This window comes from Corella eumyota, chromosome 1 (assembly GCF_963082875.1).
Source record: "Corella eumyota chromosome 1, kaCorEumy4.1, whole genome shotgun sequence".
NCBI classification, from domain to species: domain Eukaryota; kingdom Metazoa; phylum Chordata; class Ascidiacea; order Phlebobranchia; family Corellidae; genus Corella; species Corella eumyota.
In genome coordinates, this window is record NC_137490.1 from 7819900 (window position 1) to 7841989 (window position 22090).

The 22090-nt window shown below is 28.4% G+C and overlaps 3 protein-coding genes across 7 annotated transcripts; 1 reads left to right on the plus strand and 2 right to left on the minus strand.

Moving 5' to 3' along the window:
- Positions 1-721: 721 nt before the first annotated feature.
- On the plus strand, positions 722-2210 carry LOC145753690 (carbohydrate sulfotransferase 11-like). Its single transcript, XM_082570151.1, has 4 exons — positions 722-835; positions 1046-1202; positions 1344-1515; positions 2013-2210. Exons 1-4 carry the CDS (start codon positions 722-724, stop codon positions 2206-2208), a joined length of 639 nt encoding a protein of 212 aa, XP_082426277.1. The 3' UTR covers positions 2209-2210.
- LOC145761900 (uncharacterized) lies at positions 1911-4089 on the minus strand. Of its 2 annotated transcripts, XM_082574616.1 has the most exons (5): positions 3957-4089; positions 3540-3707; positions 3077-3190; positions 2786-2883; positions 1911-2693 (listed from the first exon to the last, which is right to left on the minus strand). In XM_082574616.1, exons 1-4 carry the CDS (start codon positions 4038-4040, stop codon positions 2797-2799), a joined length of 453 nt encoding a protein of 150 aa, XP_082430742.1. In that variant the 5' UTR covers positions 4041-4089; the 3' UTR covers positions 1911-2693; positions 2786-2796. The 2 variants fall into 2 exon arrangements, with proteins under 2 accessions (XP_082430742.1, XP_082430741.1); XM_082574615.1 differs by having other exon boundaries at positions 1911-2883.
- A 2210-nt stretch (positions 4090-6299) lies between these two features.
- LOC145745087 (uncharacterized) lies at positions 6300-21598 on the minus strand. 4 transcript variants are annotated; one of them, XM_082563089.1, is made up of 36 exons: positions 21400-21598; positions 21010-21105; positions 20564-20712; positions 20148-20277; positions 19746-19927; positions 19441-19552; positions 18146-18209; positions 18008-18083; positions 17685-17781; positions 17347-17461; positions 17074-17172; positions 16533-16712; positions 16004-16253; positions 15559-15671; positions 15256-15445; positions 14862-14976; positions 14418-14512; positions 14038-14137; positions 13764-13849; positions 13469-13573; positions 13218-13287; positions 12752-12894; positions 12212-12290; positions 11900-12025; positions 11613-11771; positions 11382-11485; positions 11144-11276; positions 10740-10898; positions 10310-10525; positions 9843-10043; positions 9406-9632; positions 8730-8935; positions 8300-8392; positions 7810-7932; positions 7625-7714; positions 6300-7018 (listed from the first exon to the last, which is right to left on the minus strand). In XM_082563089.1, the coding sequence occupies exons 1-36, from the start codon at positions 21571-21573 to the stop codon at positions 6717-6719; spliced, it is 4959 nt and encodes a 1652-aa protein (XP_082419215.1). In that variant the 5' UTR covers positions 21574-21598; the 3' UTR covers positions 6300-6716. The 4 variants fall into 4 exon arrangements, with proteins under 4 accessions (XP_082419215.1, XP_082419222.1, XP_082419206.1 ...); XM_082563096.1 differs by having other exon boundaries at positions 8309-8392; positions 13218-13290; XM_082563080.1 differs by having other exon boundaries at positions 13218-13290.
- Positions 21599-22090: the final 492 nt, after the last annotated feature.

Genomic DNA, 22090 nt, shown 5'->3' on the forward strand with positions numbered 1-22090 from the left:
TCATTATTAATCCTCTAAAAGTTGTACATCCAACATCAAAACAATACCCTGACCCGGAAATTATAACTGACAATAGACTAATAAAAGCAGATTTTGCTATGTGAAATAAATATAAACCATGACTAACTCTAAAACAGCTATGAAATGTCGACAGTTTAAGTTTTTTATATTTTTAATTGGATTTGTTTTTGGCTTGACTATATACTTTGGATACAAGAAAACTACAAGACATTTTTCTCGCATATACTATTTTGGTAAGTTATATAACTCTTAAGTAATACAAGTAAATTTATATCGCATAAAGCAATTTAACCTGTGGTTTTATTAAATTATTTTATGGGTTTAGAAAGTATACTTAACTTTACTCAAATTAATTCAGATAAAAATAAAACAAGAAAAGTACCAGTTACGTTTGCCGAAAGCATGAAAAAACGTATGGTGGAAAGGCTAAAACATCTTAAAAATACCTGCGTTAAACTAGGTACTGAAAAGTGTATATGTAAAAAAGAAATTTGTTATTTGTGGCTAAATTAACTTCTTATTTTGACAAAAACGACTATAAACTTTTATTGGATGCTTATATCTATAATGTTAAAAAATGGTTACAAAAATATATACATTATATTTTGATTTACAGAATCTTAGTACTAGAAAAACTGATCAGCAACTTTTTGAATTTGTAGGCCTTTTAAAGAAAAGGAATCGCAAAGTTGGGTTTATTATGTCAGATAAGTATAAACTAGCATATTGCTTTGTTCCGAAGTCGGGAAGTACAAATTGGAAAAGAATTATGTTGATGTTAATTAAAAATCAAACATTTGACGAAGTTATGGCGGTATGTAGTTATCATTTATTTTAGTTAAAAAAAATAAAAAAGAATCATGTTATTTCTTTTACCCAAACACATAAAATTACAGCCGGTAGAGCGAGCGCGCAACTAACATATGGTTGGATTACTGTTATATTGTTGGATTACTATATTGACAAAAAAAATTTTTTCTTATTCAACCCAGCTTATGCCAAAATTCAAATTTTTCAAATTTAGATTCCAGAAAAATCGATTCATGATAGATGCGTAAAATACAAACAAATGCTAACCAGTAAACAACCACTATCGAAACACCTCAAAATAATGGTTGTTCGCGAACCGTACAGTCGGTTTGTGTCAGGATTTAACGATAAGTTTGCGAGACAAGAAGATGGTAAAAGACCAAGGTTTTATAAAACATCTCAAGAAATTCATCAGTCAATTTCAAAACAAACTAACATAAAAAGTATATATATTTAAAAGCCTATTTTTTTGTATTAAGCAAGTTTATATGCTGCGTAATTTTTCATTTCAGACAGTGACGATCTAGCTAACTTCACCGAGTACGTAACCCACGTTACAAACGGGAACACTGAAACGGACAGTGTTATAGGGAAACACTGGGCCACCTCGGAATCGATTTGTGATCCTTGTTATTATAAGTATGACGTGATTCTACACGTGGAAACAATTGAAGAAGATTCTAGGTAAGGCCAATGGTGAAATTTCTTTAACGGTAAACGGTCGGCTCATAAGTATTAACCCTACCCTAAATATTCCAACAATGTAAAAGATGCAATAAACAATAAATCCATGCATTGTGGAGCTTAGTTGACATTTGTATGTCCAATTATACCCTTTTAAATTTAAAACCTTCGTTTGTGGTATCCGGGTAGGTAGCTACAAAACTGGCAATCAGGTATATATTTTATCCAATACAAATTCATTTTAAAAACAAGGTTTAGTAACCAAATTTTTGTACATTATTCTTGAGTATATTATATCATAGTCATCGAACCTTTAATAATGTAAACGTAGGGTGTAATAACCAACGACTCTACGTATGTGTATCATCACTCTTATTGATAACATCAAACAACACTTGTTGTAGTTTTTTTTAATTGCCGGTTTGGTAAAAAAAATAAATAAAAACCTTACATAAATAACTGAATTTAATTGGAATTTACGTATTTATATATCGCAGATACGTTCTCGATCTAATCAAAGCGCCAAGCCACATTAAAATCCCAAGTGGATATGCGAGGAATGGCAGTAGCACAACGACTCAATACAAAACAATTAAATACTTTAACCTAATAAATACTGAACTTCGTAAGAAATGGCAGGCTGGATTTGATGTTGATTTTAAATTATTCGGGTATAAAGAATTTTTAAGATAAATTTAAACCCATTATTGAAGTAATATTTGCCTATTTTATACCTAGCGTATTTTAATTTTATTTAAAGGTTTCTGTTCAATGAATTAATGCTAAGTTAACATTCTGTGCTTGTTTTTTTGGGTATTTCGTTATGGTAATGCAAAAAATAAAAAAAGGTTTAGGAGATGTCAAAAACACTGCTTTAAACATCAGAAAGTATATAAAAGCGAAAAAGGGTAATACCAAAACTAAATCAATCAATACAAAACAATTTGATCGAATAGGCAAATAATTTATACAGATGTGCAAAAAAAACAAGTAAAATGAATACTTTATCCATTAGAACTTTAAGGTATTTCAAGGCAGCAAGGTAGAATATATTCTCTTCTTACACAATAGGCCTTACCACGAATAAGTTTAATTTACTTCCATGGGGTTATTGCTCAGGACTTAAATAAACATCCACAACTTTTTTTTGTTTTTTCTGTATTATGAGCAAAATAGCCCTGCAAGAAATTTACCACGTTTCTATATTTGAGTCCGCTAGTATGTGAATTAAACAATATATTCAAAACAAGTAGAACCAAATTTGGTTTACCTAATTTATCGTCATTTAGACAGCTTGCTTAATACTCGCATTAAAGCTCCGTTTTCGACTTTAAGTTTTTGGTTTTCCGAACGCAATTCAGTTTGTATCTAAAATTGGAGTAATATTTATTTTACAACTTATAATGCCGATGTCATAGGCTATATAAGGGCATGTTGTTATTTCTAAGAACGGCACTCTATTTGGTTGTTGTGCTAAACTTAGAACTTGAAACCCACTGTAAATATACTAATGCTGATAAGATTACCAATAAGTGTGTACTACAAAATATCTTAACCATACCATCAGTTCTTTTTCAGTGTTGCTGATTTCTCTTTGCAAAGCGCGACGTTTTCTTTTGACAGCTTCCAATTCTATTTGCAGGCTTTCGTATTCTGAAGATTTTTCGTCATATAACTAAATAAACAAAAAAATACGTTTGCATGAATTCTTTATAGCAGAAAAGTATGCCAAAACAAAAATAACATAAATAATTCACAAAAGGTGTTTGTTACTTAAATGATTAAGTGGGGATTCTTTGTTTATATATGAATTTTATATTAGGTAATATATTAGTTAACCTTTAAATTTATATTGTTAGAAAAAATTGCTAAATGTTTAACGTTAAGCCTAAGGCTAGCTTAACAACACTGTGCATATTAAAATTATAGCGGTTAAGTGATTCTATTTTTACATTGTGACATTATCAGCAACTGAAGAATCCGGTCAGAATACAAATTTAATGCCCTCATGCTGCAATACCGACCTTTTTATAATCAATTTCCTGTGTGATTTTGTTTTCTCTAGACCTTAAAGGTGAGTATGAGGTTATTCTTGAAGTGTCATAATCTCTATTTCTTCTACCTCTGTCCTGTGTATTGCTTTCCCGTTCCGGTGATTGATAACGCAAGGCAGTTTCCCTGAGTCGCTCAGCCTTAGAAAAGTAAACACTAAATTAAGTGTGTTGCATTTTTTTCCAAGACTTTTACAGTATTATTGACAACTATAGTGCTATTCTTAAACTGCTTCATTGGTTTTTGTACTTTTTGAAATAAGTATATTAAACTATATCCGCCAATATTTTACTTTTATTCTATAAAAATACGGCTTACAAAAGCAAACAACTTTAAATGTCTCATCAATAACTGATGTTAAACCTCAAATGCATGGTCAATTTACTTACGAGAGATAACCGAACCGGAGATGAAGAGCGATCGTCATCAAATCGACCACCACCAAGTCTTCTTGAATAATATTTGGTCGTCATTACAGTTACATCTATCTTTACAAACTATAAAATATGTGACTGGTAAAACTAATCATGAAAAAATAACAATACTAAATTATTTACTAAGCCTGCTTTTCGTTCTGACAAGGCTATGTTTAGATATGACCTAAACACTTTGCCTTAAATGGCTTTCGATTGCCACTGGTTTTAAAACCAACACAGTCCTTTAGATGCCTCCCTACGGCTACAAATTAAAGTCAAGTATAATAATATCGATTAGTTTTAAAGAATGATAAGTACTTTCAAGCATCAGATCAACAATGTCGTGTGGTTGTTTTTAAAATAACAAAAAAGTAAAATTACTTTCGATTGGTACAACAAACTCAAATATCGATTCACTTCCTCTTAGTCTATACAAAGTACAACAAAAAAACTAAAACTTACGCCTTTGCCTATTAACAAAAGTAAATTTGCCTAATTACAAAAATTAAACATAAACAAGTAGAATTACACAATTATAGAACCCACTGTCAGTTCTGATTTGCTATATTATCGTACTATTTACATACCAATTTTGTGACTAATACAAAAGATTAAAGATCATAATCCCACGATCTGTATGCAACAGTGCCTTAAAAATTAATTATACATTACATGCTTCATTTGGTGTTTATCTTTGTTTTTTACGTGGTAATCGTGTTTATTAGCTTATGTTTGAAAACTAAAAGATTGCACGTAAGCATTCAAGCGTTAAGAAATTAACATAGCTTAACTTGAAGCACATCATCGGTAAAAACCGCAAGCATTTCAAAAATGAACAAGGCAAAAAACATCGAAACGAAAAAAACAAGTGTTTGGTTGTATAGTGTTTGCACCTGTTATGCTCAAGTTACATTCAATAGAAAATACTTCAATGATGTTACTAACTTTCTAAATAGGCTTTAAATAAACTATTAAAGTAACCTATCTTATTACAACATTAAAGATAAACATAATATTTGTTTTTTATTATTTCCCTGAGAAAATTCAATATGGCCCCACGGCGATGCGTTGTATTGCAAAAGTATTTAAAATATTATATAATTACTGGTGTTCTGTATCCTAACAATACTTGTTTTAAATAAATCAACAAATAACATACTGCTAAATTATTGAATCAAAACATAAACAACTCTACAACATGTTATAAACATATCTACCCACTCTTCTTACTGCTATACATTATTTAGGCTAAAGTTAAACATGTTTATTTAGTTTAATCACAAACTGATTTATGTTTAGCTATTTAATTTAAATAGTCCTACGCTGCAATTTGAGAAAGGGATTAACGCATTACCAGAAACTGCCTATATAACTTGTATTAAGTTACCCTTAGAAATTGAAAGCGAGTAGTCTGGAGCGTTGAATAGCTACACTATGATAAAAGAATGCAACCTTTCTATTAATAGAACGCGTGAATGAGTGTGTAACTTAGTAATTTTTTAGTTCTTTCATCTTAATGTTTGAAGTTAAAAAGTAAGTCGCAGCTAAATACCTGCGGTTCCTCAAAATCATTTCATAAATAAAGTTTTTCTTTAATTGCATTGAATAGAAGTTTGTTAAACGAATACTTTAAAAATATCAGGTTTTAATGTATAAACTTTAATTTGTATAAAAGTTTAATACTGGTTTTATTTTCAAATGGCATTAATCCCCCTATATTTAGCATGTGATGCAATTAGAAATATGTTAAGTACCAAGATTAGTCTTACCCCAATGACAGCTCTGTTAAAAAATGTTTTGAATAATAAAAAAGTAGGCAGAGCACACCGTAACTATTTACCACTGGTACCGTACTGTGAAAAATATATAGAAACTAACATATATAAATTAGTGTAAATAGTAGTATATATTTCTATGGTAAAAAGGCGCTTACCACATTGATTACAATGCAAAGGCTTTTTAAACCCAACCTAAACCAGGAGTTGCGCTTTACGGAGAAGAAATTACTTCGCAAATCTAGCTGATAAAATATTATTTTTGCGTCTTGATTGCCATGCAATTTCAAATATTAAATTAATTTAAGTTAATCAACAAACTCAAAACGTTAGAGCCTTCTTCTCAAACAATTAACAAACAAGAACATTAGAACTGCGCAAACACGCTGTCAGCCAATACGGTTAAAATTCCGTTTAATAATGTTTTTTGAAACAACGTCTTGGCAATCATTTAACGTAACTTGAACATTATTTAAGTTAAAAAATTAAACTTCTGTAACTTTTTTTTAAATAACGCCTTTTTTAAAACATTACTGTGCAAACTAACAGTGTTATATTATTATATCAGCTTTCATACATTACGAATCGACAAACACACACGTAAATAAAAAAAAAAAAATAATCTTTAAATCATCAAAAAAAACAACTATTTTTAAACGAAAATATAAAATCTCTACAAAAATCGGATGGATACATTTCCAAACTATTTACATCAACAAGAATGGTTTAAAGTGAAACTTATGCCCATGCTAACGAACTTATATTCATTAAATACCACACAGAAAACACAAAAAATAAAATTGTAAAAAATCTAAATTTAGTTAATGTCATGAAAACGCAGAAACTAGTAAAAAATAACCCTTTTTTTGCAGTTGTATTAAAAAAAAACTTATATAAATTTATTTTTTTTAAATCGAAACTAAAGACAAATTTAAATAAATAAAAAACTAATTTTTTTTTAATTTAACAATTCATCCTTTAGTTGATCCAGCAAGGCCTTTGACCTCGGGGTTATATTTTCACCAACACTGGAGGCGCCAGAGGCAATGGTATTGTGGGTTTCCTCGGACACAGTAGAGGCCAAATCCTCGTCCATAATATTATCTGCTGTGGTGCTAGGAGGAACAGGACTGGATCTAGATGGGGTGGGGAAAATGGTTTTTCCTGTAAGTGGGGGTAATGTGCTGGTGGATTTTTGGATTCCATATCGGCGCAAAACTCGGTCCACGATGTCATCACTAGATGTCACCTTTTTAACACCTTTTTAATGTAAACTATAAGTTACAGAGTTTAAAGCCTGGTAGTGTGGTATACCAGTCATGGCAATAAACTGTGAGCGTAAAGGTTTTTTTTTTTTTTTTTTTTTTTTTTTTGTATATATCTTTATCCTCGATGTGGGAAAGTCGAATGCGCGACTTAAACATAGAGTAACATCAGTTACTCCGACCCAGTCTCGAGTTGCCTGTGGCAGTTTGGGATATTATAGATTATAATTGCCCGGTAATTATACTGCTGAGTAAGTGCTGGCTCAGCAGGAGTTCATACCGTTTATAGCACCTTACTCAAGTGCACTACAGCATGAGATCAGTGGGAATTGACCCCACGACCCCATGTGTGGTGTAGCAAGTGTTCTTACCACTACATCACGCTGCCGGTTACTGCTTTAAACCAAACCAATATCACACTATTTACTTTCAGGCACAGTTTTTAACAATAAAAAATAGTAACAAGGATTAAATTTCTTGAAGCAGATTTATTTATCTTTTTAAAAATTTTTTGGCATGAATTTTGTATATTATTTCAACTTAAATATTTTGTGAATATCCCTGTTGTTTTTGGTGCTTAAATTTAAAGTTAGGGTTTTACCTTTGTTACTATTTGTTGGTTTGTTGTTGTTATTTTCAGGAGACATTGCAGTTGTCCAACTATCATTACTAGAAGTTGTCTGCATTGCTTCTAAAAAAATAACTTATATAAACAAAACATTCACAAAATTATAAAAAAAAATTAAAAATTTATAAAAATTTAAAAAAATATAAGAATTATCATACCAGGTATAACTTCATTGTTTTTTGACTCAGATTCAGAGTTTCCAGATTTATTTTGCAATGGTTTGTTTTTCTGTGGGGAAACTGTGTTTGGAAACACTGCTCCAAGCTTAAAAGTTGTTTTTGCTAAAAAAACATAAAATAGAAAAAAGAAGTGGTCACACAATTTTAATAATATATTAGTGATTTGTTGGATATATAGTGATTTGTTGGATAATATTAAAATAGTTTATCGACTTTTAAAAATAATAGTGTACCTTCCAAGTTTACATAACATATGTAATAAAACTAAGTGAACAATATATATATTTTTTTATATGTATATAGTAGCCTATGTATAAATGTCCTACTAATAGGCTTTCAAAATAAAAAAAACATATACCTGACATAAATCAGTTGCTAATTGATACCATAATATGATAGTTTAAATGTAGTGCAAAGAGTTGGGCATTCAACTAGTGGTTATAATAGAAATAACATTGGTTTTAGTTACCTGACTTACCAGGATTGGAGTTAGTAGTTGGTTGTTTTGTTGTTGTTTGGGAGGATTCCATCTCACCAGATGCAGTAAATTTATCAAATGAGCCTACATGAAAAAACATAAACATTTTTGTTATACAACGTATATTTATCACAAAAAGGTATATGAGACACTCAGTTAACCCAGTTAGCTATGTTAACTCTAAGTATAACACAATTGAGCATTTTTTAGCAACAATAAAATATTTTTCTAGGCTTTCAATTTTTAAATAGGCTACCCTAAATATTTTATAAATTTAGTTAACCACAAAAACAAAATTCTTGTATAAAGTTTTTTAAATAAAAACATGTTGTACAACAACAAACTGATCTTGTCATTTCTCCCAATTGCATTAGATATTATTTGCTAGATGGTTTAAATAATAAAACATATATTTGCAAACCTGAAAGATTAACAGGATAGGATGTAATCTGAGGTTGTGAAAGAGAAGCAATATACACGATGACTGTGTTTGAAATATCTGACTCACCGAGAGCCGAAATGGCTCGAATATTGACCCTGTATTCACATGAGCGTCTCAAACCATCTAACAGAGCTCTTGTCTTGTTTCCAGCTACCATTCCTCTAGGTTGTCCATTAACGTTAATCCTACAATAACAAAGTAATTTTTTGTATATATTTATCAACAATGTTAAAAGGAGAAATTCACAGCCTAAACATATATATACTACTGTTAGTTACCTTAACCCAGTATTAAGTTAACTGCAACAGTTTAAGATAATATTTTTTACAATTGCTTGATAATTAATCTGCTGTAGTTTTTTAGCTTTTGAGTAGTTTTTAGCTTAGCAGGAGTTCATACCGTTTACAGCATATCACTTAAGGACACCATAGCATAAGAGTAGCAGAAATCAATTTAAGAACCTCATGTAATGAAGCCTAGTGTTCTAACCACTACTTCATGCCTTCAAGTGGAAGTAATGTTTGTAAATGAATTTTATGATTGCGTTAATATTTAATAATCTACTGCTTTTTGCAAAAACAACATTTAAATGTATTTAGTTAAATGACATTTCCCCAATAAAAAAACATTTACGAAAATACTAAAATAAATTTACCTGTATCCAATAATTTTATCGGATTTCGATTCATTTCCTTGTTTATCATAAACATGTGCCGGGTGCCACCTCAAAATAACGCTACAACTTTCACTCTCCTGATTGTCACCACTGCTGTTTACTTGCCTCACCTCCGCTCTAAGTGCTCTCGGAGGGGTGGGTATCCCTGTTCTGGGAGGGGAGCCAGGATCTTGGGGTTGTTGTCTGCGAAGCGCAATCTGCATTGCCTAAAAAATTGTGAATAAAATTTAGCATCAAAATAAAGAGTTTAACATCAAAATAAATAATAAATTATATGTTTTATTAAAACAGAAAACTAATCTTTAAAATCGGCTTTCAAAATTTCTAAACGCAGCCAAAATTGTTTTAAAATTTTATAAATTTAAGTTCAAATCTGTAAAAAATAAATATGTATTAAATTTTTGACAAGATCATACCTTCATGTTTTTTCGCCTTTGTCCAGGAAGGATGTTAAGTTTATTTAGCAGTTCAGGATCTTTCTCGAACAAATCCTTTACTGTGAAAATTTTGGGTTTTGAACAATTTTTAAGATCACTGCCTTCTTTTACTTCACCCATGAGTTGATCGTGGAGGCTGAGTTGGGGTTTTGGTTTTGGGGCTAACTCTCTTGCAGTTGCCTGATTGTTCAAGATATCAATCATAAAATATAGAATCCAAACTTAGTTTTATGATTTAGTAAATTTATCGAGCTATACTTGCAGTAAAATCCATAGCTGAGTTATTTAAAAAAATAAAATGACTAAAAAAATTAAGTTATAAAAATTATACTTATAAATTGAGCATGAATATTAGCTAAAAAAATTTCCTTGAAAAAAGGGCAATTGGTGTATTTTATTATTTATAAAAAACATAAATTATGTTATTTTATTGATTAAAAACATACTGGTTTAAGTTGGATACTGCAATCATTAATCTGAGGAACTACGCATGATCGAAAATTGTTCTTTCTTCCATCTAGCTCTTCCTGGAGGACCTCAAGGAGCACCGTGCTGTTTAAACTCCTCTTCTTTGATTTTTTAAAGTCACAAGCTTCAGCAAAAAGTGAAGCACAGACCTCAAGAGAGTTGCATTGGTTTTCAGAGTGGTATTCCTCACAAAGCTGTTTAAAAAAAATTAATATTTTTAAGTTATTAAAAGACACATTACAAATTTGCATTTACTGATGTTATGTTTTTAGGATTGTAAAAAAAAATTAAAAACTATATAACATTTTTTTTTTACGGGGACAGAGTGACAAAAACACCACCTAAAAATAACAAAAATACTAGTTTATAAAGTTTAAGATCGCTACAAAATTTTTAAAATTATTTTACCTTCATAACGTCATCTAATTCAGCTCTTTGCAAGTAATCATCATTAGACATCAACACAAGTAAATCTTCAAATTGTTTGGATAAACAAGGTGCCTGATTTTCTTCCATATTGTAATCTGCTGATGACCATAACGTCACAGAAAGCCCAAAAATTGATGACTTAAAATTTTAACATAAAATATTATTTTCAACTAAAACTAAAAAAATTTAATAGTAAAATTTAAATTTTTACATTTAAAATTTTATTAAACTTTTATAGTGTGCTTAGATAATATTTTTGTAAATAAAATCCCATATTTTTATTAAATCAAAAATAAAAAAACTTGAAAAAATATAAATATACATTAATACATTCAATATTAACTTTAAAGAGTTAAGAAAATTTCAAAATAATAAATAAATACCTTTATTGTGGGAGAGTTACTTTCCTCACTTAGTTCAGGTGCCAAATAAATATTATCAATTGACACATTTTGGTCATCATTAAAAGAAATTAATCCATCTTTGTGCACATATGTTGTATCAAGGGACAAGTAACTAAAAATCCAAATTCAGGGTTTATTAGAAGTTAGTTCTGTCTATAAAATGTTACTTAAAGATGCTATGTTATGTTAACATGGGCAATTAAACCTTTTTGTTTACCTAACAGGATTGTTTTTCCTTGATTGTAAAGCAGCAACAGATTGACCACAAAGTGACCACAATTCCTTTTCTGTTAAAGCTGAGTCAAGTGAGGTAAGAATTTCCTAAAAAAAAATAAACAAAAAAATTTAAAAAAATTTTGATTTGCGGTAGTATCTTGTTTTTAAATAAATAAAAAACCTTTTTTGGTGCATTTTTAATTTTAATTTTTTAAGAACTATATTTTGTCACCTGTACTGTCATTTTTGGAACATTAACCCTTCCACTTGTTATTTCAATATTATCAATTTCAGTGCTTCCATTTAACTCTAGTTTAAGTGAATCTGGCTCATTCATCACACAAACAGTTTCAGTCAGGGCAGCACTGTTTTCTTCCACAGTTAATGTTTTCTAAGTAAACAAAAAAGTTTTTTAATGTTAATATAAGGTATGCAAAAATATAAAAAAAACATTATTTAAAAAAAACAATTTTGTTTTTCAATTAAAAAAAAATAACTTTTTGATTATTATTAATTTACCTCTTCTGTTAAGTCATCAGTTAATATTTCTTCTTGATGAATCGACATTTTTGAGTTTGAAATTTCATTTTCTGATGCAACCAAGCGATCAGAAAAACTTAACAGCGCATCTTGTAATTGTAAAACCTAAAAATAAAAAAATAAAAAAAAATAATCAAATTAATTGTCATAAAAAAATTGTCAGCACAAGAAAGGGTATAGTTTCTGTTGTGCAGTGCGGTTGCAATTGTAATATCTTATTTTTAATTAAAAAAAATATTTAAATTAAAAAACACAAGTACAAGAAAAGTGTTTATTTTCTGTTGAACAAACCTGTTTTTGTAGTTGTTCAACTGTTTGTTTCAGTGCGTTGTTTTCTTTGGCCTCTTTGCTCTTGGTTGCTGCCTCACCACTGAACAAAACATCAAAAATTATTTTAGATACTATTTAGTACACAAAAAACATAAAACTATGTTTAAAGTTGAAAAAAAATCTTAAGTAGAAAACGCATAAAAATCAAACAGGTAATAGAAGGTTTCTAATTAAATAAAAATATTTTTTAACAAATTATCTAGATATTATGAAATTTAGTGGACGATATATATGTATAATTTCTGTTTAGATAGATATATATATATATATGTCAATATTTATATATACAATATATATATATACCAATTTATAGTCCTGCAAAATATATAAAACTGTCACTTGTGGTGCACGAAACAATTACCGCAAGCGAATGTAGGTTAAGAGTTGCGATCATTTTACAGCAATTAAAATTTCGATCGTAGGTAAACTAGTATTACCAAAAAGCATTTAAATATATGACATAACATAATAGCAAAATAAAGAAGAAAAATCTTTTTTTACCTTTCCATATCTGTTGTGAGGGATCCTCTTCCTTCATCTGTGTCCTCTGCTAACACCTCCACAATTGTCTTTTTCTTGGTTGCCATAGTATCCGAATGACTTCCCTCAACATCTTCTTTCCAAGATGCATCAGCCTTCTTTTTCTTCATAAAAAATTAATTAACTACTTTAAAATTTAACTAAGTAATTTAAATTAGTGATATTCAAAGAGTTGCCAATACTTAGTTAGATTTTTACTTCTTTTATGGACGCAATTTATAATATATTTCTGTTATAATTAACCTTCACAAACAGCAGTTTTTCAGGCCTTTTTAAATTAAACATAAAAAAAATTTATATTCTTTACAAAGCTCCATTATATGTGAAATGAATTGTTGTAAGGCAATACTTATCCAGCAATAACCTATTGTTAATAGAACTGTTAAGTCAAGTCAAAAGGAGAGAAAGTCCCCAAAATCGAGCTTACGTTATTTGGAGATACAGATTCTTCTTCACCGCAAGTGGTGCTTATTATTGACTCACATTCAAATGCATGTCTTCTGATAAAAAAATGATATTAAAATTTGGGCTTTTTTTAGAAAATAAGAATTCTATCTTTACTTAAAGTGTTTAACTAGATATTATTGAATTAAAAACAAATCAATTTTTTTTTCTTTCATATTTAAAAAAATTATTTTTTTGAATTTTATAAGATCAAATATTGAAATAATTTTTTACCCCAGTTTTTTTTGTGGCGAGGCATTCCTTTGGACTCTACTGCTCCCTTGTGGCGACCCATTTCTCGGAGTTCTTCGAGGTGATGTCTTAGTTCTTTTGTTCCTACTACAAAAAAAATATTAAAAGTTTTGTCATTAATTAAAAAAGAAGATTATCTGTAAAATATGTGTATCTTAAGATATGTAATATGCAAATTACCTATAATAAAGTGTATAGCTATTTAATTATATAGATTCAAAATTTTATTAAAAAACACTGCTTTTCCAAACTTTAAAGATAATTTATGGTAACATACTTTGCCTCAGGTGAGTTCTGTCTCGTTGATTTCTTTCCATTTTCAGTCGAACTTTTATTTTGAACCTTTTCTTGAAGAGATCTAATCTGTTCAATTTAAAAAATTTTAAAATTTACAATTTAAAAAACTTTTCTTTTACTTAACATAAAAAATAATATTTTATTCAGATCTCTAAACTTTTAATGCACTGAAAGGATATAAAAATTTATGCTATTTTTAAATTTTGCACAAAAACAAACAAAAAAATGTATGATTTAAACATTTATTCACTAACTTGAGTCCACATAAAGCGAATAGCTTCGGTTTGTAGCTCCCTCATTCTCTTCTCTGATTCTTGTTTTTCTTTCATGGTTTGTAACTCATTACATAACAAGCTAAAAAATGAAGGCAAGTTAACAAAAGGCCAACATTACAGGTAAGCCTTTTTACATATTTTAAGAAGAATGACGTTAATAATAAAAATATGCTTTTTATTAAAATAAATATTAAAAATTTGTTTTAAATTAATTTGTTTTTTTTATGCTTGCATAATTTATTTTCGATTATTTATTTAAAAAATATTTTTTTATCTTTTACAATTTTGAATAAAACCACTCCAATTATATTCTGAAAATTAAAAATAATAGAAAGTACTTCAAAATTTTTAATAAGAACCTGATGTATTGTTCAGATCTTCTTGCTCTTAATTCTTGTCGAATTTCAAGGACTTTCAAGTTTCTCCATCGTGCTCTAAAACCTCTCCAAGCTGCCTACAAGTTAAACAAATCAAATTTGAATAATAAGCTCTTTAAATTTAATTAAAACTCTCAATTATATTAACATTTGCTATGAAATCCCTTTGAATTTCAGCAAGTCATTTTTAATTACAACTAATTTTTGTCATCTGTATATGATAGAGATTTTCGCCACAACTTTATATGAATGTAAGTATGTTAAATTTAAAGATCTTAAGCCTAAAAAAATGCAGTTGTGTGTGGATAAATTATTGCCTGCATACATATTACAAAAATTACAATGTAACCTATAGGGCAAGCAACCCAATAGTTATAAATAATAAATTATAATAGGGTTTACAAATCATTTAAACTTAAAATGTACCTGTATCTTGGTTGCAGCCATAACATGTCTTAGGTCAGTTGGAAAACTAACAGTTTGTAACACTTTGGATGGTGACAGAGGTCCACCATCTCCATGTTTGTAAACAGTATATGACCTTGTGAGAATAATAAAATTAATTTGTAAAATTGAAACAACCAATAATGATCATAATTATGAAATACAAAATAATACATTACGTGAAACTGTTATACCAAAGACCTATTTGCAATATTATTTGGTTCATATAACATTAAACTAAAGCTAATATTTTGAGTCTTACCAAACAAAAATGTGAAAATTAAAAAAAATGTTTATCATTTAACAAAAAATTTAAAAAAATGTTTATCATTTAACAAAAAATTAAAAAAGTTTGTAAAACTTATGTTTTTCATACCTGTTACTTTCAACATCACTTTCTGCTCCATTATCAACATGTTCTTGAGATTTATTTTGCTGCGATTTAACATCTTTGATTTTCTTGCGTTTTGTGCCAGAGTTTCTGCTTGCTGATGGTTCTTTACTCGTATGTTGTTGTTGTTGTCGTTTTCGATGATACGAAAGTGTAACAGGTTTTAATACAGAAGCTAAACAAATAACAGAGAACATTTTAAGACATACCAACGTTTAATATTAAAAATATCTTAGAATTATTTTGCGTTTAGTATTTTTATTAACTACAACACCTTATGGTAATTACTTTTATGAGATGATGTTTCCTTTTTAGTAGGCGATGAATTTTGTTTTTTCATTGTGAGATTATTTTGTTTCTTGGTGGAAGGCATTGGTGTTGAAATAATAGAAGTATTTTCACTAACATAAAAATCATATTTTTATTAGTTTAGACTATTACTTCAATTGTATATTATTTAATTAACAACACTAGGCAATACCACGTGCTAAGTGCCGCATTTTAATTGTTGTAGTATAGGCACAACACACAATTAATACATGCCTCTAACAGTTGACCGCACAAACAATAGTTTTTTTCAAAAGCCTTTAAATTGGAAATTATACACACATATATATTTCTTTCACTAAGCTCCATTACATGAAGATTATTGCAAGACATATGTTTGCCACATTATTAATAACACAAAAAAATCTTATTTTAAACTTATAGCAAAAAAATAATTTTAAAAAACCTTGTTCTTAATCTGGTAACTGAATGTTTTGATGTTGATCCTGTATTCTTTTTTAAAGGTTGAGGTCTAGGTTTTGGGTGGGCATTACTAGACGAAGTTGCCTGGCCGTATATTTTCTTTTGTAAATCGCTGTTGAGGGGTTTAATTGGTCTCATCTCATATTCTTCGTATTTCGTAACCGACATTGACACCCCAACATCTTCGTCTAATACTGAGTGTTGAAATTCTTCATCTTTGGTCAGCTTAGTGCCTGGACAAAGTTTTTACTTGCATAAAAAAGGTTTACTATCATAAAGTGTCAATGCAGTTAACTAAACATTTTTTATTACTTTTTTAAGTTTTTGAGCTTAAGTTTTTGAGGATTTTTCTTTTTTAAGTTTCTGAGCGTAATTAAGTACCAATTCTAATTTTGCTTACAAAAATTCTAAAGTCTGTTATAAATAAAAGTATCAAAAAATAAAAATGTCAATATCAAATTAATTTAATTTTTTATTTTTTATATATAAATAATTTAAATAAAAATAATTACTGTGAGAAGGTGGGTTAGCCACCATAGATGGCGACATATTTTCACTTTCATTATTGGAGTTAGTTGATGGGTGTCTTTGTGTATACCCAGATTGTGGATTAAGTTTGGGGGTTTTAGAGGGTGAATCGTACAATTGGCGAATAAGTCCCAGAGAATTGTAAGCTGCATGTGGGGCTTGTCCTGTAAAATTTTAATTCATTTTTTAATTTTGTGATATTAAATGGTTTTAATTTATTTTCAAAGAAATTGTCATTTTAGTTGCCCAAATTCTTGCTTTAAAGTTTCTTTGTTATTGTTAATTTAATACCAGCCTTAAACTTCGTGAATAATAAAAATATCGTTCAAATTTGTTTTATAAATTTTAAATAACTTTCTCTTTATAAATACATACTTCCACACAAAAATTTGCCAAAATGTAAACATTAAAATATTTTCAATGCAACAGATTCTTGTTGCATTATTATATTAAAAATTATTTTTTCTTGATGTAAGTGTGTGATTAGATTTTTGCAACTAAAATGTTTTAATAATATTGTAACACCTGGTGTATATTGGTGGTTAGGTTTGTTGTAATGCTGGGGAGAGTTGGATCTTGGTGGGATGGTTGTTTGTTTTTTCTCATCATTTGGAAGGTCATCTCCTAAAAAGAACAAGTTATTCATACTTTATTAATAAAAAAACAACTTAGAACTGTTTTAAATCACATTTAATATCCAAATATTTTCAAATAATTATTTTATAGTAGAAAGTTCTTGTTAAGTTTTCAAAATGTCTTACAATTTTTTGTTCCAAATTTTTTTAATTTTTTCTTTACCTGACACAAATTCAGATTCAGACATCAGTAAGCTCATGTTGTAAGGTAGAACATCTTGTTTGTTGGTTGTGTTGCTGTCACCAGATGGCAGCAACATGGCTGAGTGAATGGAAGACTTAAATAACGTAAAATTGGTTAATCCAGGTTGTGATATGTCGTTGATATCAGATTACAAGCTAAAATGTTATTACCAAACTATTTAAATTATCTGGCCTTAACCTTTGAGCTTGGCATTTAGATAATATAAATACACATTTACAAGTTTGTTTAGTTTGCTTAAAAACATTTTTTGTTTTATTTTTTCAAACAATTGTTAGAATAAAAGATTAATATTTTACCTGGTCATCTAAAGATTGTTCTCCCAACCAAGCGTGAATTCTTTTTCTTTTTTCATGCTCTGGAACCCTGGACTGACTTGCTAACAAATCTGAAGATCTATTATAATTAACAAAAAAAAAAACATATTACAGGTTAATCAAATTAAACTTTGACATTACAATTTTTTCTGTTATAAAAGCAATACATATGCCAAAAGTAAATGTATTTTTATGCAAAAAGCCAGCTAGTTATTTAATTTTTTCTTATGCTTAATTAAAAAACAATAACTTACATTTATAAAAGCTAAACTTAAAAAGTTTCAAAATTTAAAATAAAGCCCTACTTTTCATCATTTGTATAACTAGTTCTTTTGCTGATGCCACCTGACAGTTTTGGTGGGCTAATGTATCCACTTGCACCTTTATATAAAAACAGTGATTATTTTAAATTAAAAACAACTTTTAAGTTAGCTAATATTTACCAGTGCCATGCTGCTTTTTTTGCGTTAAAACTTTTTCCAATTTCATTTCTTCAGAATTAGCATCCTAAAAATATAAAATTTGATTAAATTTTAATGATAATTTTTTATGGTGTTTCCTCATACCAGTTTGTCTTAACAACAGTTTGTGTTTGTGCTGTACTACTAGCCTTATACATAATTTAAACTTAAGCTTTACATTAAAACAATTTCAATTAGCGTTCACCTTTTCAATATCACAAACCCCTTTTAAAATAAGAGAAACAACTTTTAGACTATTCTCTAAACATTTTATTTTTTCACTCGACATATTTCTAACTTTATAAATGTAAAAATAACTAAAAATGGTTTTGGTAAGTTTTACTCTGAATTATTCTTATTAACTGACATACTTAATTTTTTTGTGGTATATTAAGTAAATAAAGTACCTGCTCATAGTAATATGAAGTGAGCAATATAAAACCACATCAAGGACACTTCAATACCAATCATAAACAACTTAATATGAAAAATTAATAAAGTTTGTTAAAAAGCAATTAAATTATTTTTAAAATAATTTAAAATAACAATTTCCTTTTTTTTAATTTATATTATTAAATCTAAAAAAAAAAATAAAAAACATAACCTAAAAATATACTTATACTTCTATTCTCTATTAGAACTATGTAGACAATACACACAAATTGAAGTTTTGAAAATAGCAAAAAAATGTATCCCAATGGTTTAGGATTAGATCAAAGCTTCCTAATCAACAGTAATTCAATCTTTATTAATTCAAATATAATAAAAAATACAAAAGTATCAAGCATCATTGAAATTAAACACCTTTGTGCCGGAAAACCTTATGATAATAGGAGTAAGATACTTTGTAAGAAAACAAAAAGAATTCTCCTTCAATTTTTTAATTTGGTAATCAAATTTATTAACTTAATTTGTTTTTGAAAAATAAAAATAAACCAAATATTGTTTTCAAAAACAAGTTTAAACCTAGCGCCATTTAGTAAATATTTTACCTTACAAAATTTTAACTGGAATTGGACCTATTTAATAAACTTAAAAACCAACAAAAAAACAAAACATAAAGATTTTAAGGAAGTTATATCTGAGCTATGTGTAAATAACAGTCATAACCAGTATGTGTACATTCAAAACCTTAAACAAAACATTAAGTATGCAACTCCTTAAGTTTCTACAATAAATAAAATAATTCATCTCACATATCAGTCATAAATTTTGTTTACATATACCTCAGATATACCTACCAGAGTTTTTAATTTCAAACAACTTAATAAACTTACCTGACAACTTATAACTGGTGACACAGAGGAAAGATATTTGATGAGTTCAATATGTTGACCAACCTCAAATGATCTACCACGTCCCTGGCTTAACAGCCACTCAGCCTTCATACTGTTGATTAAATATAAACATTTGTTAATTAGTAAGCCATCGAAGGACTCAAAAATAATTATTCAATATAAACAAAAGAATTAAAATTTTTGCAAAGACATAACAGTGCTACAGAAAGATTCTTAAGTTTATTTTTAAAAATGTTGTAGGCATTGTCAAATAAAAACCCAATAATAACATATATCTAACTTACTTTTCTCTTTGTGTAACATGCAGACCATCTAAAATTGTTAAGTTGTTGCACCAGTTAATAATAAATGGTCGGTAATTTATTGGCGGAAGGTTGGTTTCCAAAACTGAGATATCAAGAGTAAAGCAAGGATTGTTAAGCACAGAAAGTTGGTAGAGATGCGGTAGGGAAGCCAGATATTTTACCTAAAATACGAGTAAAATAATTTTTTAATTTAATACTACTTAAAAAAATAAAGTTAACAAACTTATATTACAAAACTTTTTTAGGTTAAAACAACTATAAGTTAAACATGACTAAAACACATTTAAATACCAATTCAATAAACTTATATAGCCAATTGTAATAAAATCTATGAACAAAAAAATTATTTAAAATATGCATGCATAATTTTTTTGTAAATACCTGATTGAGGTCAATAATTTCATTATCAGCAAGAGACAGAAAAGTTAATGACAAAGGAAGTCTCTCTGAGGCTGGTTTTAAATTTGTTATCAGATTTCGATGCAAAAGTAATGTATGCAAAGATGACAGGCTAAACACAAATCGAAAAAAAATGTTAAAACAGCTAATGTAAAACAATATGTTTTCTGCTATAATGTTTTATTACACTATGCTTTGGGCTTAACTCTAGTTAAGCACATAAAAAAAAGTAAAAAATGTAAAAAAATAAATAATACCAACACAATAAAAAAAGCTTCATCAATTTCATGTTTTAATATTTAGTATATTTATAGTACTGCTATGCAAATATACATTGACATGTATTAAAAGAAATTTAAAAAAAAACAATCATAAATTTTAAGCAAAACTTAATTTACTTTTGCAAGTTAGTAAGTTGAGTAAGTTGGTTATCAGAAGCATCAACATGAACTAGTTTGGAGCATTTGTTTAACAGATCAACGTTACTGAGTTGGTTTCCAGATACACTTATCCACTCAAGAGCCTTTAAATGATCAATGCCGTCCAGCTAAAAAAAAAATAAAATAAGTGTCTTAGAGGCATATTTTTAAACAATTAAATAAAAATTTATAAGTGTCTCAGGGGCTATATATCTAATCAATTGGCAAATTTAAAATAAACAATTTTTTACAAAAATTCTTTTTTTTCACTACAGCTTTTTTTGGTAGATACCTATAAAACATACAAAATATAACGGACTAAATAAATTTAAAAAATAAAAAACCCTAACCCATTCAGAATCCAATTAATATATTCAACAAAGTATATTTTACAAGTACCGCAAGAGGGTTGTGTTAATTTGTACCTGTATTAATAGGTTTGAACTAAGATTTATAACACGAAGATTAAGAAACTTTTGCACACTTTGTATTCGAGTAACTTGATTTCGTGCAACTGATATCTAAAAAATCGGAAAATATTAAATTAAAAAAGTCTTTGACCAATTGATACTTCGTGTTATTTTTTTTAAAAATTTATTTTGGTTTTTCACACATTGATGAAAGTATATAATAAATTCGACATACAATTAATATTACAACAATGCGACGGGAAAAAATGACAAAATCAATTTAATGATTTAAAACATGCCAAAAGTATTAATGTTTACATAAAGATTTTAAGCCAACAGACTTTTATCAACAGACTAATAAAATATATATGACCATAAAATTTCAGACACTTTACGCATATCTACCTGTAACAGATCCAACACAGGTAAGCTGTTTAAGTCAAGGTGTCTAACAAAATTGTCATCCAAAATTAGTGTATGCAATTTGCTCTTGTCTCCAGCAAAACTGTTAAAATAACCCACCAAATCATTTTGTGAGAAACTTTTCTTGCTTAAATTAAGCACCCCTAGGTCACCCATTATGTCTTGGGTTTGCTGTTAGTGGTTAGTGTTTGTTTCTAAACAATATCAATTTTGTATTGGGTTTATTTCGTTTCTTTTTTGTTTTCACTATAAATGCCTTACTGTCTTAACTACTAATAAATTTACTTTAAACTACCAAAAAAAAAGTACTAACATTCAAACTATATAAACTACTAAAAAAATCTGCATTCCACATTGCTTACGCAAATAGTAAACTACATAACAGCATTAAAAATTGCAAAATGTAAACAAATGTACAACTTGTGCAACTGCGCCGTTAAAACAAGGCACTGTGATTGGTTGCTGTGACGCCATGCACCAGTGGTTTATAGTAATGTTGTCAATTTACTTATTTTTTTAAATAATACAAACAAAATTTTTATATTTACTATTAACAAAGTAATGTGTTTTTTTAGTTTTCTATATTTTATTAAAAATGTACCTTAATATACCATATTATTATTATTTTTATATAAAAACGCTTGATTTCTGTAGTATTTTTAGTACCCATCGT

Coding starts and splice junctions, on each gene's coding strand:
- LOC145753690 (XM_082570151.1), top strand. CDS start 722: ATGTCAGATAAGTATAAACTAGCATATTGCTTTGTTCCGAAGTCGGGA. Junction 836..1,045: donor CATTTGACGAAGTTATGGCG/GTATGTAGTTAT, acceptor TTTCAAATTTAG/ATTCCAGAAAAATCGATTCA. Junction 1,203..1,343: donor GTTTGCGAGACAAGAAGATG/GTAAAAGACCAA, acceptor TTTTCATTTCAG/ACAGTGACGATCTAGCTAAC.
- LOC145761900 (XM_082574616.1), bottom strand. CDS start 4,040: ATGACGACCAAATATTATTCAAGAAGACTTGGTGGTGGTCGATTTGAT. Junction 3,708..3,956: donor CTCCGGTTCGGTTATCTCTC/GTAAGTAAATTG, acceptor TACTTTTCTAAG/GCTGAGCGACTCAGGGAAAC. Junction 3,191..3,539: donor AGGAAATTGATTATAAAAAG/GTCGGTATTGCA, acceptor TTGTTTATTTAG/TTATATGACGAAAAATCTTC.
- LOC145745087 (XM_082563080.1), bottom strand. CDS start 21,573: ATGGGTGACCTAGGGGTGCTTAATTTAAGCAAGAAAAGTTTCTCACAA. Junction 15,672..16,003: donor GTTACCAGATTAAGAACAAG/GTTTTTTAAAAT, acceptor TTTTTATGTTAG/TGAAAATACTTCTATTATTT. Junction 12,291..12,751: donor CTCACAACAGATATGGAAAG/GTAAAAAAAGAT, acceptor TGTTTTGTTCAG/TGGTGAGGCAGCAACCAAGA.